The 17,261-nt window shown below is 39.5% G+C and overlaps 2 protein-coding genes across 4 annotated transcripts in view; one reads left to right on the forward strand and one right to left on the reverse strand.

Annotated features, from left to right (window-relative positions):
* LOC307040811 (B-cell receptor CD22-like) overlaps positions 1-13,128 on the forward strand; it is a 31,280-nt gene extending 18,152 nt beyond the window's left edge. The window contains exons 1-12 of one of the 2 annotated variants that reach the window (XM_079683941.1): positions 1,879-2,140; positions 2,367-2,720; positions 2,899-3,120; positions 3,577-3,933; positions 7,412-7,636; positions 7,726-7,995; positions 8,170-8,430; positions 8,585-8,845; positions 9,538-9,619; positions 10,811-10,871; positions 11,380-11,504; positions 12,270-13,128. In XM_079683941.1, coding sequence (XP_079540067.1) covers positions 1,930-2,140; positions 2,367-2,720; positions 2,899-3,120; positions 3,577-3,933; positions 7,412-7,636; positions 7,726-7,995; positions 8,170-8,430; positions 8,585-8,845; positions 9,538-9,619; positions 10,811-10,871; positions 11,380-11,504; positions 12,270-12,339 — 2,499 coding nt within the window. In that variant the 5' untranslated portion in view covers positions 1,879-1,929 and the 3' untranslated portion in view covers positions 12,340-13,128. Of the gene's footprint in view, positions 1-1,878; positions 2,141-2,366; positions 2,721-2,898; positions 3,121-3,576; positions 3,934-7,411; positions 7,637-7,725; positions 7,996-8,169; positions 8,431-8,584; positions 9,473-9,537; positions 9,620-10,810; positions 10,872-11,379; positions 11,505-12,269 lie in introns of those variants that run through there. The other variant, XM_079683940.1, reaches the window with a different exon arrangement.
* LOC307040784 (venom factor-like) overlaps positions 12,787-17,261 on the reverse strand; it is a 40,741-nt gene continuing 36,266 nt past the window's right edge. For both annotated transcript variants that reach the window (XM_079683897.1, XM_079683898.1), the window contains 2 exons: positions 16,707-16,854; positions 12,787-13,412 (listed from right to left, as the gene is read on the reverse strand). In XM_079683897.1, the coding sequence (XP_079540023.1) occupies positions 13,268-13,412; positions 16,707-16,854 (293 nt within the window). In that variant the 3' untranslated portion in view covers positions 12,787-13,267. The remainder of the gene's footprint in view (positions 13,413-16,706; positions 16,855-17,261) is intronic.

The raw sequence follows: 17,261 nt of genomic DNA on the forward strand, positions 1-17,261 counted from the left end.
TTAGTTTTCTTTTACTCAAAAGGAAGACATGAGAACTAAGAGAGGTGGTCTTTAGAAAGGTTTTGTTTGGCCACAACACCCCTTTTGCAAACAAGCTGTGTATTTAAATAATGTAAAGAGGAAGGAAGGGGTATTTTGAACCTGCTTTCAGTCTCCTTTTCACTCTCAAGCTCAAAGAAGGACGTTAAGGCTCAAGAGAACTTCCTTTAAGTTTATGTAGAACTTTTTTCTTGTCAATCTTCTTTATTTCATAGCCACACGGAGACGAGAGGAGCCGCTATGATTTTAACAGCGAGTGGATTTTTTGTCTTCCTTCTCTGTATGCCAGGTAATGTATATCCACATTAACATTTTACAACCTTTACCATACTTATTCAAAGCACTTCAAAGAGATATATATTATACATAGATAGTTGTTTATTTTATTTTCAATCGGCTGTTGTACTTGTATATCATTTCAGGTCCTTTGACAGTGTGTCTCTATATGTTGGTATGCTCTTTATGTGTTTCTATAAATGGTTTGACACAAAATGCACGTTTTATACAGTTTGTTGACTATTCAAAAAGTGGCGCATTGAAAACCAACAGTGTCAGCACTGATGTGTGGGTGTAGGTGTGTGTATGAGTGTGTATTGTAAATGTTATATATATTATCATGACTTGCTCTTATCTGTATTCAGTGATGTCATATATTGTACATATGTACAATGGTATAACAATGTTGTGGTATTTTTATTATTGCTTTTAGGATGTCTATCACCATCTGGCAAAGGGACTATCGATGAAAACTAGCCTTTTGGCTAATTTGAGTACTTTTACAGTACATGTTTTTAATATGTTGATTAATGTACACTGTCCCTTGTTTTAAATACATCAATTCAATTAAATTCCCATGTACCCAAAACGGATCAAATATAATACAAACTTGTATTCTATATTCTAGTTTAGGCATAGTTAGAAAGACGCATTATCAGGAAGTGTTGTTGATAATGGCTGCTGATAGTTGGGTCATTTTAAGCTTGTCTATGTTTCCATTGCCCAAAATCACATCAGTAATTTGATCCACTTTGTCTAATTTACTGATATTAACTAAGCATTGAATTAGTTTCTGATGTGCTCTGTGTTTCAGGGGTTCAGGGTCAACGTGGCTGGGGAGTGACTTACTCTTCTACTGAGATCTGTGCAGTGAAAGGATCAACAGTGGAAATAAGATGCAGCTACACATACCCACCCAGAATATATGGCCATGAAAACACACTACAGAAAACCTTCTGGTTCACTCAGAAGAAAGATGGTGAACCTGTAGATCTGTTCACAGTCTCAGAGTATGCAGGTCGTGTAGAAGATCTCTGTGAATACAACAGATGCACTCTGAGAATCAGAAACCTGACAGAGAGCGACTCAGCTGAGTACAGGTTCATGATCGAAACAAACCAAGCTGGAGGAAAATATAGTGGTTCACCTGGAGTCACTTTGTCTGTCACAGGTAACTTGTTTGTATATAAATGTGAAATGTGTACTGTGCTGTGAATGTTTGATAAATAACTTGGTGTGATATTTCCTGCAATATAAGTTTTCCAACCTAATCCTGCTGTGTGTGTGTGTGTGTGTGTGTGTGTGTGTGTGTGTGTGTGTGTGTGTGTGTGTGTGTGTGTGTGTGTGTGTGTGTGTGTGTGTGTGTGTGTGTGTGTGTGTGTGTGTGTGTGTGTGTGTGTGTGTGTGTGTGTGTGTGTGTGTGTGTGTGTGTGTGTGTATGTTTTTGGTTGATAATGTCTCTATTGTATTCAATAGATACTATCTAATGAACCATGGGGTGAAACAAACACCCATTGTAGATGCTGTGAATGCTTTGGGGTATTTATATGAATATAAATCATCATTATTTAACTTTTTGTTTCCTTCTCAGATCCAGATCTACTGGTCAAGGTCATGGCAACAATGATCCACCAGAGTATTTCCAAAGCAGAGCTTCAGTGTCACAGCAGATGTCTTTTACCTCATGGTCCTTCCTACATCTGGTACAAGAACGGACAGAAAGTTCGGGCAGAAACCTCTTCTTCTTTTTTAGTCAATTTATATTCAGCTGACAGCTTTTCCTGCGCTCTTAAAGGACATGAGGATTTCCCGTCTCCTTCACAGTGTGAGTTTACTCCAAAGTCTTTCACTAACAGAACGCCATTGCACAATGATTGCAAGTACTTTGAATATCAATAAACCCACTTCCCCTTTTTATATTAGGTTTTTATTTTTGGCCCCTCGCTCTCCAGGATCACTTCTGCTTTAAGTAACTCAACAACCTGCTCTGTATTACAGCTGTGAGAGAGTGAGTTGTATCAGCTCAGTTTAACAAATATTTTATCTTTCAGGTGTTGAAGGTCAAAACTGCAACAGAGTGATTCACACTGACAGGAGCATCTGTGCCTTCAAAGGATCATCAGTGGACATTTCCTGCATGTACAGCAGTTATGAATCTATCATTGATGGATTCTGGTTCAGTCCTGAGCGTAGTCATCAGTGGCAGAATCCCTCTCAACCTGAGGACCTTCGTGAAGACTCCCAGTATGCAGGTCGTGTTCAGATCCTTGAGACAGAGAGAGGACACTCCACTCTGAGGATCCCTGACCTGAGAGACTCAGATTCAGCTCAGTATCTCTTCAAATTCAAAACACCAAGCTTTGAATGGGGGAGTGATTTACCTGGAACAACTCTGACTGTCACAGGTACTGATCAACACTCACTGATGTTATATACAGCATACCAGTAGTTAATGTGGAAGGTAGCTGTTATAATGTAGATTGTCATTTACAACTCTCTATTCATTAAGGTTTGTCTGATTTTAGACTTTGTAACCTTGATTTGGGTATTTGATAAATAACAAACACTTTTTGTATCCTCAAGATCCTGATCTGAAGGTGAAGGTGCAGGTGAATTCATATGAATTGTCTAAGCTCCAGTGTTACACCAGTTGTCGCCTACCACATGGTTCTTCCTACATCTGGTATGCGAATGGGCTGAAAATGGCAAATAAACCATTCTCTTCATGTTCAGTCTACTATGGTTTTGCATCCAGCTACTCCTGCGCTGTGCGAGGACATGAGGATTTCCCCTCGCTTCCAGTGTGTGAGTGTTTCCCTCTGGCCCTCTGGTGGAGCTTGTAGGTTATTGCACTTTACCTTCAAAGCTTTTAATTCAGTAGTAGCTGTTCATCAGAAATAGCTGAGACTCAGGAGAAAGTTCAGGAGAATCGTTTTTTATGGCAAACTGTACTGTGACTTTTTATGAGGTTTTCTATGGAATATTGTAACATGATTTGATTGACTTCTATGTGACATACTTTTTATGACACATTTAAATGTTACTTTATTCTGAAACAACCAACCAAATATTTGTACAGTATATAACCCAATATCAACAATCTCAAAATCACCTCAGTCGGCTTTACAGTGATTACAGCATGTTTATTTAAAAAAATTGTGCACACAGTTCTGTTTGCCATTGTTTGAATGTGCCCTAAACGAACGTTTTTTTTGCCAAAACAAATTCACGAAGAACATTTTTAATTGTTTTGTTTTTCAGGTGTCAGAGATCAAACCTGTAACAGAGTAATTTACACTGAGAGAAGCATCTGTGCCCCCAAAGGATCCTCAGTGGACATTTCCTGCACGTACAACAGTTATAAAGTATATGTTAATTCTAAGTTCTGGTTCAGACCTGAGCGTAGTCATCAGGGACAGAATCCCTCTCAACCTGAGGACCTTAGTGAAGACTCCCAGTATGCCGGTCGTGTTCAGATCCTTAAAACAGAGAGAGGACACTCCACTCTGAGGATCTCTGACCTGGGAGACTCAGATTCAGCCCAGTATCGCTTCAAATTCAAAATATCAAGCTTTGAATGGGGGAGTGATTTACCTGGAACAAGTCTGACTGTTACAGGTACTGATCAACACACTGATGTTCACAGCAGAAGCTTCATTAAAATAACTACAACTTTTGTACCACTTTCTTAAGAATTTGGTTGTAGGGTTTTATAGCTATTGCCTTTTACCATGGTTTTAACACTAGAACCGCCAGAAGTCGCTGTATACCTAAAACCGCCAACAGGTTAAATCTACCTGCTATTGATTTTCAAGGTACAATGTTCTTTTATTTATCATGTAGAACAGTGAGTTTTGATCACACAGGGATGAAACTTATAGCCTACCAATAGAATATGTGGACTCTCAGCTTTTCATATGGTATCGTTTGTGCAGATAGCATGAAGTATAAAATATCGCTACCAGTGCTGATTTAAACGCTTGGTGTTACTTAGACTTGTGTTTTGTTTAGGTACAAATCTCTCTGTCTCTCTCTATCTATCTATAACTATCTATTGATATATATGTAATGTTCTGTTCTCTGGACATATAATTGTCTACATAAACAGACGACGCAGACTACTTCTCTCATTCCAAGTGTCCATCTGTATTCAACTGGCACGTAACCTGTGTCACTGCCCGATCTGCCGCCCTGCCCTATTTGCAGTGCACATGTGCGAGATGGTCCGCCATATTGGACAACTCCGTACGGCAACCCAAGTAGGACACTTGACACAGTGACTTCACTATTATTAACTCTTTGTATTGGGTTCTTTTATTTGGGGTTAAGTACATTGTCAGAATAAGTGAGAAATTGATTTAACTTCTGTTAGACAGCTATCATACTGAATAAATATTTACTGTGAATGTATGCAAAAATGTATGGCATATAGCTGTCTAACAGAAGTTAAATCCATTTCTAACTTATTCTGACAATGTACTTAACCCAAATAACCCAATAAAAAGAGTTGTTAAATAACAGTGAAGTCACGTTGTAATAACAATAACTCATCTCTCTCGAGTTTTCTTTTTTTGCTTTGCCAAAAGCCACTGTGTCAAGTGTCCTACTTGGGTTGCCGTACAGAGTTCTCCAATATGGCGGACCATCTCGCACATGCGCACTGCAGATAGGGCAATGTCGGCAGATCGGGTAGTGACAACCTGCACACCTGCATTACGTCCTCAACGCGAGCTCAGTCATCCAAGATCATGGACATTGATTTTCAAAATAAATAAACAAACAATACCAGTGGGCCAAGCACGAGCCTGTTCATATTGTAGCGTTCACCGCTATTCAAGATCACAGATCACGAGCCTTCAATGTCAAAAATGTTCTCTTTATTTTCTGGTATTGACGGCCACAGCCACGCCTTACAGAACCAATCATTAGTATAACACTCATTATGACTTTTCCCCACACTCGAACACAACTCCTACCGTCTCGTACTCCCTCCACACACACACACACCGGAAAACGCACACGTACACCTGGAAGAGGGGGCCTCTCGCTAACTCCCGCCAACAACATTTTCTAAATAACTTTACAAAAGTATTAAACTGTGCACATCATCTGATAACTGAAATAACTATTAACTTGGACACGCTACAATATTATCATTGATATTTACATTAAAACATTCCTTTGACACTTATAACATTACTTTGCAAGGTAAGCACAACCAAAATAAGTTTGTAAAAGCAGAATTTGAACACTGTTTCTGTGCTCCTACAATATTTTTGTATAATACCATTACACCCTGAGCGTAAGCACACAATAGCGATCGTTCACTGTTTCAACTGGCATGCTGTGGCATTTAACCTCATCACCACACGACAGACAGACAGACAGACAGACAGACAGACAGACAGAAACACACACACACACACACACACACACACACACACACACACACACACACACACACACACACACACACACACACACACACACACACACACACACACACACACACACACACACACACACACACACACACACACACACACACACACACACACACACACACACACACACACACACACACAGGGTTGGACCGGCTCCGTTGGAGATCGCGGTCGTTTACGCTGACTTGTGAGAAATCTTTCCATTTTCGATCTGTGTACACATACTGAGAATTATAACAACATTGGCCAAGTAACAGTTTGCACTTTAACTTACAACGACCCCTGATAGATCTCGCGAGAATGTGTATAAATATATATAGATACATTTTCATAACAAAACTATGGGGTTGCTAAGCTGTTGCTAGGCCAATTGTTGGAGTTGCTATAGCTATAGCAGACTTTTAAACTTTAATTAACCCCCCCCCCCTTGTGTGTGTGTGTGTGTGTGGAGGGGGCGCAACTTCCAACAGGAGTCATTTGGGGGGGCTCTTTGGAAAAAAGGTTGGGAACCACTGGCCTAGAGGGCCCTGACAGCTCGCCACTGCTCTCTCTCAAAATATATATCTATCTTTCTATCTATATATCTATCCATCTATCTCTCTCTCTCTCTCTCTCTCTCTCTATAAATATATATATATAAGGAACCGCGGTAGACAAAAGGCGTTGCTATAGCAACACGTCATGTTTACGCTGCATTTTCTATGAGGTACATTTTATTTTACTATTTTTAATATATATATATATTTTCTTTTTATTGTTAAATTACCTGCTGGCAGATATAGGCATAAAGGGAAAGAAATGTGGCCATTTTTTCAATCTGACTTCATATTGACAATGTTTAACAACAGAGGGTGCTACATAACACACTTTCAGGAAAAGTCACGAACTGGGAGACTTTAATATTTTATTGAAAAAAAGTTACATACAGTCAAAAAAGAGCTGCGGGTAAAATGTATCCGTTGGCGGTTCTAGTGTTAAATGTCAACAAATGTTGTGTAAATATGCAATTGAACATAAAGATAGCCTTTGGGTTACCAGGCTTTAATAACAATGCTTTGGCTAAGTGTGTATTTGAAATAAGAGCTCACTGTAGATTATTAGGAAAATTATCTCAATTAATCAGAGGAAGAATAATCCAGTTATGTACAGTATTTAAGACAAAATAGTAACACCACATTGTAAAAATTTCTGTTACAGGTAACATCCATTTGTTTCTTGAATAAAAGTAAGAAAGCTATTAGCATAGCTATTTGGTTAGCAAATAGCTATTCAATGTATTAACATCTAAATATACTTAAAGCATGCTATCTACAGTGAAATAGTCACAAGCTTGTTCATTTACTTATTATAACATTTGTAAAATAAAGAATGTTTGCAAAACAAAAGTTCTCATGATTGGCTCATACCAGAGCTCCTCAAGATTTAATGTGAACACTTGGCAAAGTAGTATAAAGAAATGCTTACAACTAAAGTTTATATTAAACCATAACAACCGTTTGAATGATTCTCCTAGCTAACCTTCATAACCAGTTCTGTTTGTGGTATATATCATAAGACTAGATTTATATTTGTTATTTCTGATGTCTGAAAGTTTGTCACTTACAACCTTAAAGGTTATCACATTTGATGTTTAATGTTAAACATATATCCAGCTCTGCAGGTGCAGGTGATCACATCAACAGTCCACCAGTCTTACACCTATGCAGAGCTGAAGTGTCACAGCGGCTGCAGTCCAGCTGGTGTTTCCTACGTCTGGTTCAAGAACAACGATAAAATCATCAAAGAGGACAGACCTTTATATAAAGACCAGTTTTATCCTGGAGACATCATCTCTTGTGCTTTGAAAGGACACGAGAATTACAGCTCTCCTTTGCTATGTGAGTTCGCTCCACGGTGTAATTAACATCAACTTCTACGCACATTGCACCTGACATTTGCCTCACAGAATTGTTGATTTTTGCTCTAGATGCTCTAAATATTCCCGTTGTGTCAGTGAGTCCTTCTGATGAAATCATGGGGGGCAGTTCAGTGACTCTGACCTGTAGCAGTGATGCTAACCCAGCAGCTAACTACACCTGGTACAAGAACGATGGAAATCAGAAACGTCATCCACTCACTAAAGAACGAAAGCTTGTCTTCAACTCCATCCAGGTTTCTGACTCCGGAGAGTATAACTGTACAGCTGAGAACGAGCTGGGGAAACGGACATCTGAAATGATCTCTGTTGATGTGAAATGTGAGGAAATACAGTTTGTAATTGTCATGTTTTAATCACTTGAAAAGGGTCTTTCTGGGTTCTCATACTTACTTCCATTTCACATTCTGCTCATTTTGAGAACCTTTATGGAGATGTTTTCCTGATGAGCTGGGTGCAATCTGTTCATTAATCGTGCAAACTAATCTCCTCTAGATGGTACAAAGCCTCCCTCTGTGTCAGCGAGTCCCTCTGCTGAGATAGAGGAGGGCAGTTCAGTGACTCTGACCTGTAGCAGTGATGCTAACCCAGCAGCTAACTACACCTGGTACAAGGAGAACCAAACACTGTTTCAGGGAGCAGAAGGAAGTTATCATGTCACCTCCATCAGCTCTGAGGAAAGCGGGATCTACTACTGCAAGTCTAGGAATCAATATGGAGAGATCAACTCTACGTCTCTATTTGTAGATGTTCTGTGTGAGTAATAAACAACAGCAATTCTCTGATGCTAACACTTTATTTATAAGTAGGGATTTGTTGGTTGCTTTGTGCCATTGTGGAGATAGAGTCTGGGACATTTGTTTGTTATTAATAACAAACAAATGAACGATCTCCTAATATCGTCCTCCAGATGCTCCAAAGCTCCCCTCTGTGTCAGTGAGTCCCTCTGCTGAGATAGAGGAGGGCAGTTCAGTGACTCTGACCTGTAGCAGTGATGCTAACCCAGCAGCTAACTACACCTGGTACAAGGAGGATGAAGACTCTCCAAAAGCTTCAGGACAGATCTTCAACATCACTGACTTCAGAGCTGAACACAGTGGGAGTTATTCCTGTGGAGCCCAGAACAAGTTAGGACGTAGTAACTCCACCTTTCATCTGAGTGTTGGAACAGGTAGGTTTCATTCACTTCACACGCACCAAACTAATATGCGGCAAAGACCGTAAAACACCTTCTAATGCCCGGACATTTCACGTGCCAATGCGCGGACCACATCTACTCTAAGATAAGCAAAGGTATTTCAAGGTCCAAGGAAAATACAATGCCTATACACAGGACTAATCACACTGACAAGACAAAGCTAGAGATTGCAGGAAAAAAACACAAGAGTAGCAAGAAGATCACATACCTGGAAAGAATCAGGGCGGGACAGACAATTACACAGGCGAGCAAACACTAAGACAAAACAGAAGGAGAGAATACATTTCAAAATAAAACAGGAAACAAAATTATAAGAACAGGATACTGACAATTAACTTTGTCTGGGTCTTGTTGGAGTAAACTTGGAAAGCCAACTAACCTCTTCACTTGTTTTGTATATTGTGTCCGACTGCAACTTTGACTGACACATTTAATATGATTTTTTATTTATCATTTCAAAATAATTCACACGCACGTCAGGTCTGTTTTGAATCTTTTGAATGTATTGAAAATACACAAACAAAAAAGGTTTTTCTGAGCTCTGTTTCTGATCATGATCAATATTTTTTGAAAATGTATTGAATGGTAAGATCTAGGTTTTTCTTTCATATTATATTCATAAAAGCTTTAATAAAGGCTTTTTGGGTTTTTTCGTCTTATCATAGGAGCATGTACATCTAGAGCTGCTGGAATCACCACTGCTGTTGTCCTGGCAGTCATCCTCCTCTCTATCTTTTTATTGACTAGGTAAGCAGTCCACTTTCATTAAGGTAATGTTGAGTGAAACACGATAGGCTGGATATTTTTTATAATATTGGGCAATAAAATATGTAAATTGGGACAACACTGTAAAGTTATCTCTCATCTCAATCTCTTCCTCTTCTTCAAACTCACTATCGGACTGAATTTTCAGAAATGTGATCGTCATATCCTCCTAAAGATTAGTTAGGGTCAACTCCCACTACAGTCAACATGTCGTGGGGATTTTCCACAGTATTGAGAGTATGTAAGTCGCTTTGGATAAAAGCATCAAACAAGTGAAATGTAATGTAATACCGCAAGATGGAGGGTTAAATGTGTGGGAATGTGAAAACAGAAAGGAGTTTGGTCTTGAAAAGTAAAAATGAGTCCTAGTTTCTTTTATGATAACAGGTGCCCCAGTCAGGAACAGCGTGAAATAGTTCAAACTTGTGTGTTTGTATAATGTATTGCTTTCCAGAAGTCAGCAATTATCTTGGATATTTGACTGCATGGTGTTATTAGGAAAGGATAATGCCCAAGATCTAGGGATGTCCCGATCACCTTTTTTTGCTCCCGATCCGATTCCGATCATTTGAGTTTGACAATTTGCCGATACCGATTTTTCCCGATCCGATCTTTATGCAATGCATTTAGAGAAAAAAAAGCATTCAAGTTGTCCGTTAAGGTTATTTTTTCTTATTTAAATTTGATATTCTATCCAACATGGATATAGCTTCTTTCTTTCAGCATTGAATCAAAACAAAATAAAGCTTTCAGTACTCGTTAGCTTACTGCTACAATTAGACACTGCGCCCTGCCCACTCTGTTGCCAGATTTGAGAGAAATAAGCAACCAGGTCTATGAAAACAAGCCCCAAAGAAGCAACACATACATGATGTTCTGTAATTTGAAACCAAAACTAAGGCCTCAGGATTACTTTAAGACTTGAACATGGTCATTTTTGTTTTGTAACATTGAATACAAAATTTAAAAAAAAGTATTTAAATTTTTTTTTTTAAATCCCGATCCCCGATTTTTTTTCTCCCGATTCCGATCTTTTGAAAATCACGTGATCGGCTCCGATCCCCGATCACGTGATCGGATCGGGACATCTCTACCAAGATCCATGAAAAATATTGTCTTCATTAATGAGTTTAGCACATTGCGAAAACTTCAATGTGTTATGCTTCTAACCAGGAAGAAGAAAGCTGCCAAGCCGTCATCTGAGCCCGGAGAGCCACCGGACAACAGCAAACAGGTGAGAAGGAATAATAATCAACAAAAGCAAAAAAGGTTTCAACAGTTCAGTTCAGATATATATATATTTTTTTGCACTACTGACTACTGGTAATATCTGCATTAATTATGTTTCCTGTAGATGTTTGATTGCTCTTTTTACTGCACTTTTAGTGTACAGTTTTGCTGTTATGCTGCTGTGTTTGTTGTATTGTTGTGGCTCTGGCACAACAATTTCCTTCGGGATAAATAAAGTCTTATCTTATCTTATCTTATTGCTGGGCTACGCAAAAGCTCTTTATGTCTTAAAAGATGCATTAAAAGTTGTTTTGCTCCAATCGGGATTTGGATCAGCAATTGTTCCGTTCCCAGGCCTACACACTGAGCTACTGCCACTCCAAGACAGAGCTTCAAGTAAAGTTCAAGATTGTTTGAGGGAACATTGGGTATTCTTAACCTTCACATATTCCCTCGCAACACAGACCCAAACACCTTTAGGTAATCTTGTCTATGCAATATCTGCCCTTCAGAGTCCTCAGGAGGAGCTTCTCTATGGCAATGTCCAATTCTCCAAAAACCAGGCAGATCCTCTCTCCTCCAACATCGAGGATAGTGTTGTGTACACTGAGGTCCAATTTAACAGCGCTGCCCCGAGGTGAGTAGATACTCTAACGGCCCGTCCACACTACAGCTTCGACAGCTTCAAAAACGGTTTCCAACGCGTTTGAATGGGGTGACGTCACGTTGCCTCGCTTTTCGCCGAACTGAATTGTGGGTAGCATAGCGGTCCGTCTACGTCGTCTCCGCAACCGGCGTCAGCCAATCAAATCCCGTTTATGCAAATCTGACAGTTCAAGCGCTAGCCAATCAAACCGCGTGCAAGCTGGGAGCGCCAGACCGCAGGTCATTTCCTCATACTCCAAACGAAAAATTACGGTAGCTAATCACCCGGTTCTTTACGGCCAGAACTATTTACCGGGATACAAACCGGAGGAACCAGGCATGGAGGGAGGTGGCAGAGACAGTGGGTGAAACTGGTAGGTTTTCACCTGTTTGGAGAGTTTATATATATATATATATATATATATATATATATATTGCTCGCATAAAATCCCCAGGGTTTTTTGCTTTGTATGCCGGGGGCGGGACATTCATGTGATTGGTTGATGGTCGCGGTGCTCGAATAAAATCCCCAAACTCCACGCCCAGCTCCAAGCTTTTTTTGAAGCTGTAGTGTGGACGGGCCGTAACAGGAACATTACCCTGAGTTTAACGTTGAAATTACTTGGAATAAAATCAACACATGTTCAATGTTGCATTTGCCTGATGTGATTGTATTTGTTTTACAACCACTGTTTGGCCATTTGTACAATATCTAATCTACAAAACTCCTGAATAAATGTTTCTCTTTGAAAAACAGAAGTCAGATGTCTGCCACAGAGGACTCAACTGCATTGTACAGCACACTCAACAAAACCAGGACACAGTAGGAATCTACAGCCAATCATTTTTATTAAAGGGACCCTATTGGGTTTTCCCTTCACTGTAGTGTGATCTATGGTTTGTGTGCATGTAAATAATTCCAGAAAATAGTGACATCCCTATGGAACACTCTTCGATCGGCTAGCGCTTCAACACATTGTACATGATATGCTAAGGGGCGGGACATCTCTAAGCAGTTGACCAATTACAAAAGAGCCTGCCAGCCAAACAATTAGAGCAGATTAAAAGAGGTGCTGGTGCTTAATGTGCTTAAAAGCTTTACAAGAGATTCATTATGAATGAGATATGTTTATTTCTGAGACAAACATATGACTTTAGCTTGTTGTTGTGTTTGAGCATTGGCTCTAATGACTATGTAGCTTATGTAGTGCCTTTTATTGTAAACATAATTTATATTAAATGGCCTATTTAATGAAATGTACAGATCAAGGACACACTTTTGAAACCTTTTATTTGTTGATCTCTGGATTGGCGTTTAAGCACGGAGTAGATAGATACGACTCTACATGTCATTATTCAGAGGGAATTAGAGACACCACAATAGTTTTTACTTTCCATTTGACCAAAAAATATAACAATTTAACTAACTTATTAACTTGTAAAACATGAGACCATTTCAATTTGAAATAAAGAGTATACAGACCAATGTGTTTTGCTATATCATGTTGTACTTATAAAACCTTTGTCAACAGTACGTTTTATTTTGGTTCTTGTTATGTTAGGCATACTCATTTATTTTGTAAAATAAACCACTGAATAAAAGCTTTAATAATGAAGCTGTTTGGTGATGTTTTATTCATTTGTGGCAGCTAGTCCTATTTAGTCTTTACTTTTATGATACAGGCTTTAGCCCTAAAATGATCTTTGCATCTTCATGTGTACAGTTAAAGGTACGCAGCTGCCTCTCACACAGCTCTACAGCCTGCAGGCGTTGACAGACAGTTCCTCTGCAGTATCATGGAGGCTCTTGCATTTAGCTTGCAGTTCAGGACGGCTGGTGCACTCGGCAGGCGTCGGCCAGCGCTCCACCCAGGTGTCCTTCCCCAACATGTAGATGAACCTGACGGACAGGGAGGAAGGAGACGAGTTCACACAGTTTAGTTTTTACTCCTTGAGCTTGAAGTTAGAAGATGTGCAAGAAATTGGGAAAAGATCTGCTACAAATAGCTCATGTAGGACGTATAACCATTGTTAGAAGACCGTCTGAAACACACCCCTAAATATTTGACCCTAAAACCTAAAACTCTACCAGGAAATGTATGAAATGTTTTGTAATGTCTGAGCAGGCTTGGGGAGTACCGGATTGATTTTAACGGGATAATCAGGATACACAAATAAATTAACTGTATTCCCTTACAATTGCATGAAAAGAGATGTAATCAGATTACTGTTTACATTTCTAAAACTAGCAGGATAAAAAAGATCATATAGTGTTTGTTGTTAAAGGATCAGATGTGTTCTCTTCTCTGAAAGCTGTACTGTTCTGTAGGCTCATACTTTAAGTGTGAATATACAGTATACCCCTACTGCCTGAATCTGTTACGGTGGGTGAAGCAAGCAGGACCCAAATGCAGATTACACCCATATTGCCTTTATTTCAAGGATAAAATAATAACTTGGACAAAACAGAACACTCCACGGTGAACTCAGTCACAAACAAAAGAAGAACCAACACTGAACACAGGAAGAGACAAGACTCAATACAGGGAGGGGTAATCACGAGACGAGAAACAGCCGGGCAGGGGAGGAGAAACACAAGGGCCACAGGTGAACACAATCAGATAACTAGACACACCAGGGAGACTAACGACAAGAGGAAAAACACAGGGAGAAGGACCAGACAATATACAAGGAGGAAAACACCCATAACCAGACATACAAAACTACAACCGCGACATAACACAATAATCGTAACAGAATCTGCTTTATGGTTTTCACTTTCTTTGATTCATTTGTTCTGTTTTGAATCCAGCAGCTGAACCTATATGTTCATAAAACAGTCTGTGTGAGCTTAATACACTAGTATGTGCTCATGTGTTTCAGCGTTGAATATGCTGAATGGAAGGCAGGTTTTCCGATCAATACAATTATACTGATCCTGAATATTTTGTAGATGAACCTGACGGACGGGGAGGAAGGAGACGAGTTCACTGGTTTTATTTTGCACCTGCACCCTTCTTCAAAATAACTTTTATGTGTCTAGTAGTAAACCAATTACTATGTTAGTAAATCAATCAGCACGAAGGAAGTTCCATCATCCTGGAAGGTGGCCACGGTGAGACCGATCTTTAAATCTGGGGATGAGGCAATGATGTCCAATTACAGACCAATCAGCATCCTCCCCTGTGTCTCTATGATAGCTGAGAAATGGGTGTCAAAACTAATCACCAAACATTTAGACAAAGGTTTCGCTCCACTCCACCCAATGCAGTTTGGTTTTCGTGCTCACCACTCCACTAACTGTGTCTTTGTGGAAAAGGTTAAATGTATGTTGGACACGAGCCCATATGTAGGTGCTGTCTTCCTTGATCTCAGGAAGGCTTTTGACACAGTTGACCACCAAGTGCTTCTTACAAAGCTGACGTATTTCAATTTTTCGGCAGATTCAATACAGTGGGTTGAGTCTTACTTATCAAACAGAAAACAGTGTGTTTTGGTCCACGGAGCCAAATCCCCCTACCTTGTGAACCCTGTTGGGGTTCCACAAGGTTCCATTCTGGGACCATTACTGTTTTCTCTGTACATTAATGACTTGCCTAATGTGTGTCCTGAGTTGAATGTGCAAATGTATGCCGATGATGCAGTCATCTTTGTACATGGGAAAAACACTAAAATGATCTCATTCAGTCTCTCAAATGCTTTGGACAAGGTTCAACACTGGCTGAACAACATTTGCTTACGGTTAAATGCAAAAAAAACAGTATGCATGATGTTCAGTAAACGACCAGTAAACGAATCGAAGGATCCAATGTGTTTTTAAAGGGAGCAGAAATAGAACTAGTCCCCCACTTCAAGTATCTTGGAGTCATAATGGACTGGAACTTGACATTTAAGAAACATATTAAGAAAGTATCCAATACCATTAAATTCAACTTGCAAAATGTTAAATAAATTAGACCTTTCTTAACTGTCAATGCTGCAAAGTCATACCTCCACTGTTTGATTCTATCCCACATTGAATACTGTTTGACAAACTGGTCGTTTGCTTGTGCCACACACCTGAAACCCAGAGAACAGCTGTTCAAGAGAGCTATCCAGGTGTTTGACAGAAAGCCACAGTCATACCACCACTGTACCATCCTTGAAAATCACAATTTCTTGAGTTTTGACAATTTTAAGTCTTTTAAAAGTATGTGTTTTTTTTATAAACGTTTACATGCCTCCCCCCCTTAGGGGAATTCATCGACACAACACACTGGACTGTATCCCTACGTCTTAATTTCAGGATGTCTTATCTAATTTTTTTTTACTGACATTATTTTCTTTTTTATACATTTTCATTGAGCATTGTTGAAAAAAGAACCACATCTAAAATGTGAATTGTCTCTCTGTAATTGTTTTAATGAATAACTTAAAACTTGATGGATTGTGTGGGAAATAAAAACAAAGGGACTATTTAAAGAGTTTGTCTCAACCCCTTATATGGGCAAACAAACATGGCTGCCAGTAGGTTTACCTGTTAATTAATTGAGTTAGATTTTCAGAATGGCATGACTTTTAATATGTTGGCATGCTGGTATAATGTTTAGTTCTACAGAAGAGCCTACAGTTCGTCTGCAAGCTTGCCACTTGTACTTCTTTGGTACCTTATACAGTTTGCATGAACCTCCAACCCTCTGTTGTACCATTAGTAAACTTAAACTCCTAGAATCAACCAAGAACTCAACATATTTTATGTATCAAGTCTATTTATCCTTTATAGTGATGGGAATTACGGCTCTTTGAAGGGAGCCGGACCTTATGGCTCCGTTCCTTTCCGAGAGCCGTTCAAAAGAGCAGTTTTTATTAAAGAGGGCGGAGTTAATAGGTTTATCTGCGAAATTATCACCAGGATAATGATTGATTGTTTTGCCAGAAATCTACTTTTACTCACAGAAAATGTATAACTTGCTAAATATCTCAGCCAGCCAAACTACTACTCAAGCAGCACGCGTTATGCCATCATCCACAGCAAATTTGCATTCAGGAAAGCAAGTTCCCGTAAAGGCGAGTGGATTTATGGCAGGCAGTGAACCAACGATAAAAAGAACGGCTCACCAAGTACGACTCGGTTCCCTTCATTCGTACCAAAAGAGCCGTTCAAAAGAATCGGATCGCTCGTGAACGTAACATCACTAATCCTTTAGTTGCTGACCTGTTGGTGTCCGTGTCGATGTTCCACTGGTCCACTTTGGGCCCCATGATGAGGTACTGGGAGCCCGGCTGCAGGTTCAGGTCATCTCTGCAGCCTCCGTGTGACATGAAGACCCTCTTCTGACCCACCTCCACCCCAGACTCCACTCCTGGAGGGAAGGAGGAAGAGGTTCAGTTTATGTACAGAGGCATTACAGATAGGTGGAGTGATGACGTATTTTTGTAGGCCGACTCGGAAGCTTGCACTTTTTCCTTTGACTAAAAAGCCAATAGGAATTCTCCTCTGAATGTTGGAATACAGCAGAAAATAACCTTTCAAACAATTGAAAAATGGTATCGGAAGAAACGTTTTGTTGGATCGAATAACTGGGGTATATGAAAATGCTCATGTTCGGTAAGTAGTGAGAATATAAATGAGAATTTGATCATACAGCTTGATTTATGTCAGAGATAGCAAACTGTTTTTTATACAGTTTTTCCGTTGCTAACACATCCCCCATTTATTTTAAGACATTCAGACTGTTCTCTGGTTATTTCAGGAATTCAAAGTAACTAA

The sequence above is a fragment of the Notothenia rossii genome, assembly GCF_949606895.1.
Source record: "Notothenia rossii genome assembly, chromosome: 1".
Lineage (NCBI taxonomy): Eukaryota > Metazoa > Chordata > Actinopteri > Perciformes > Nototheniidae > Notothenia > Notothenia rossii.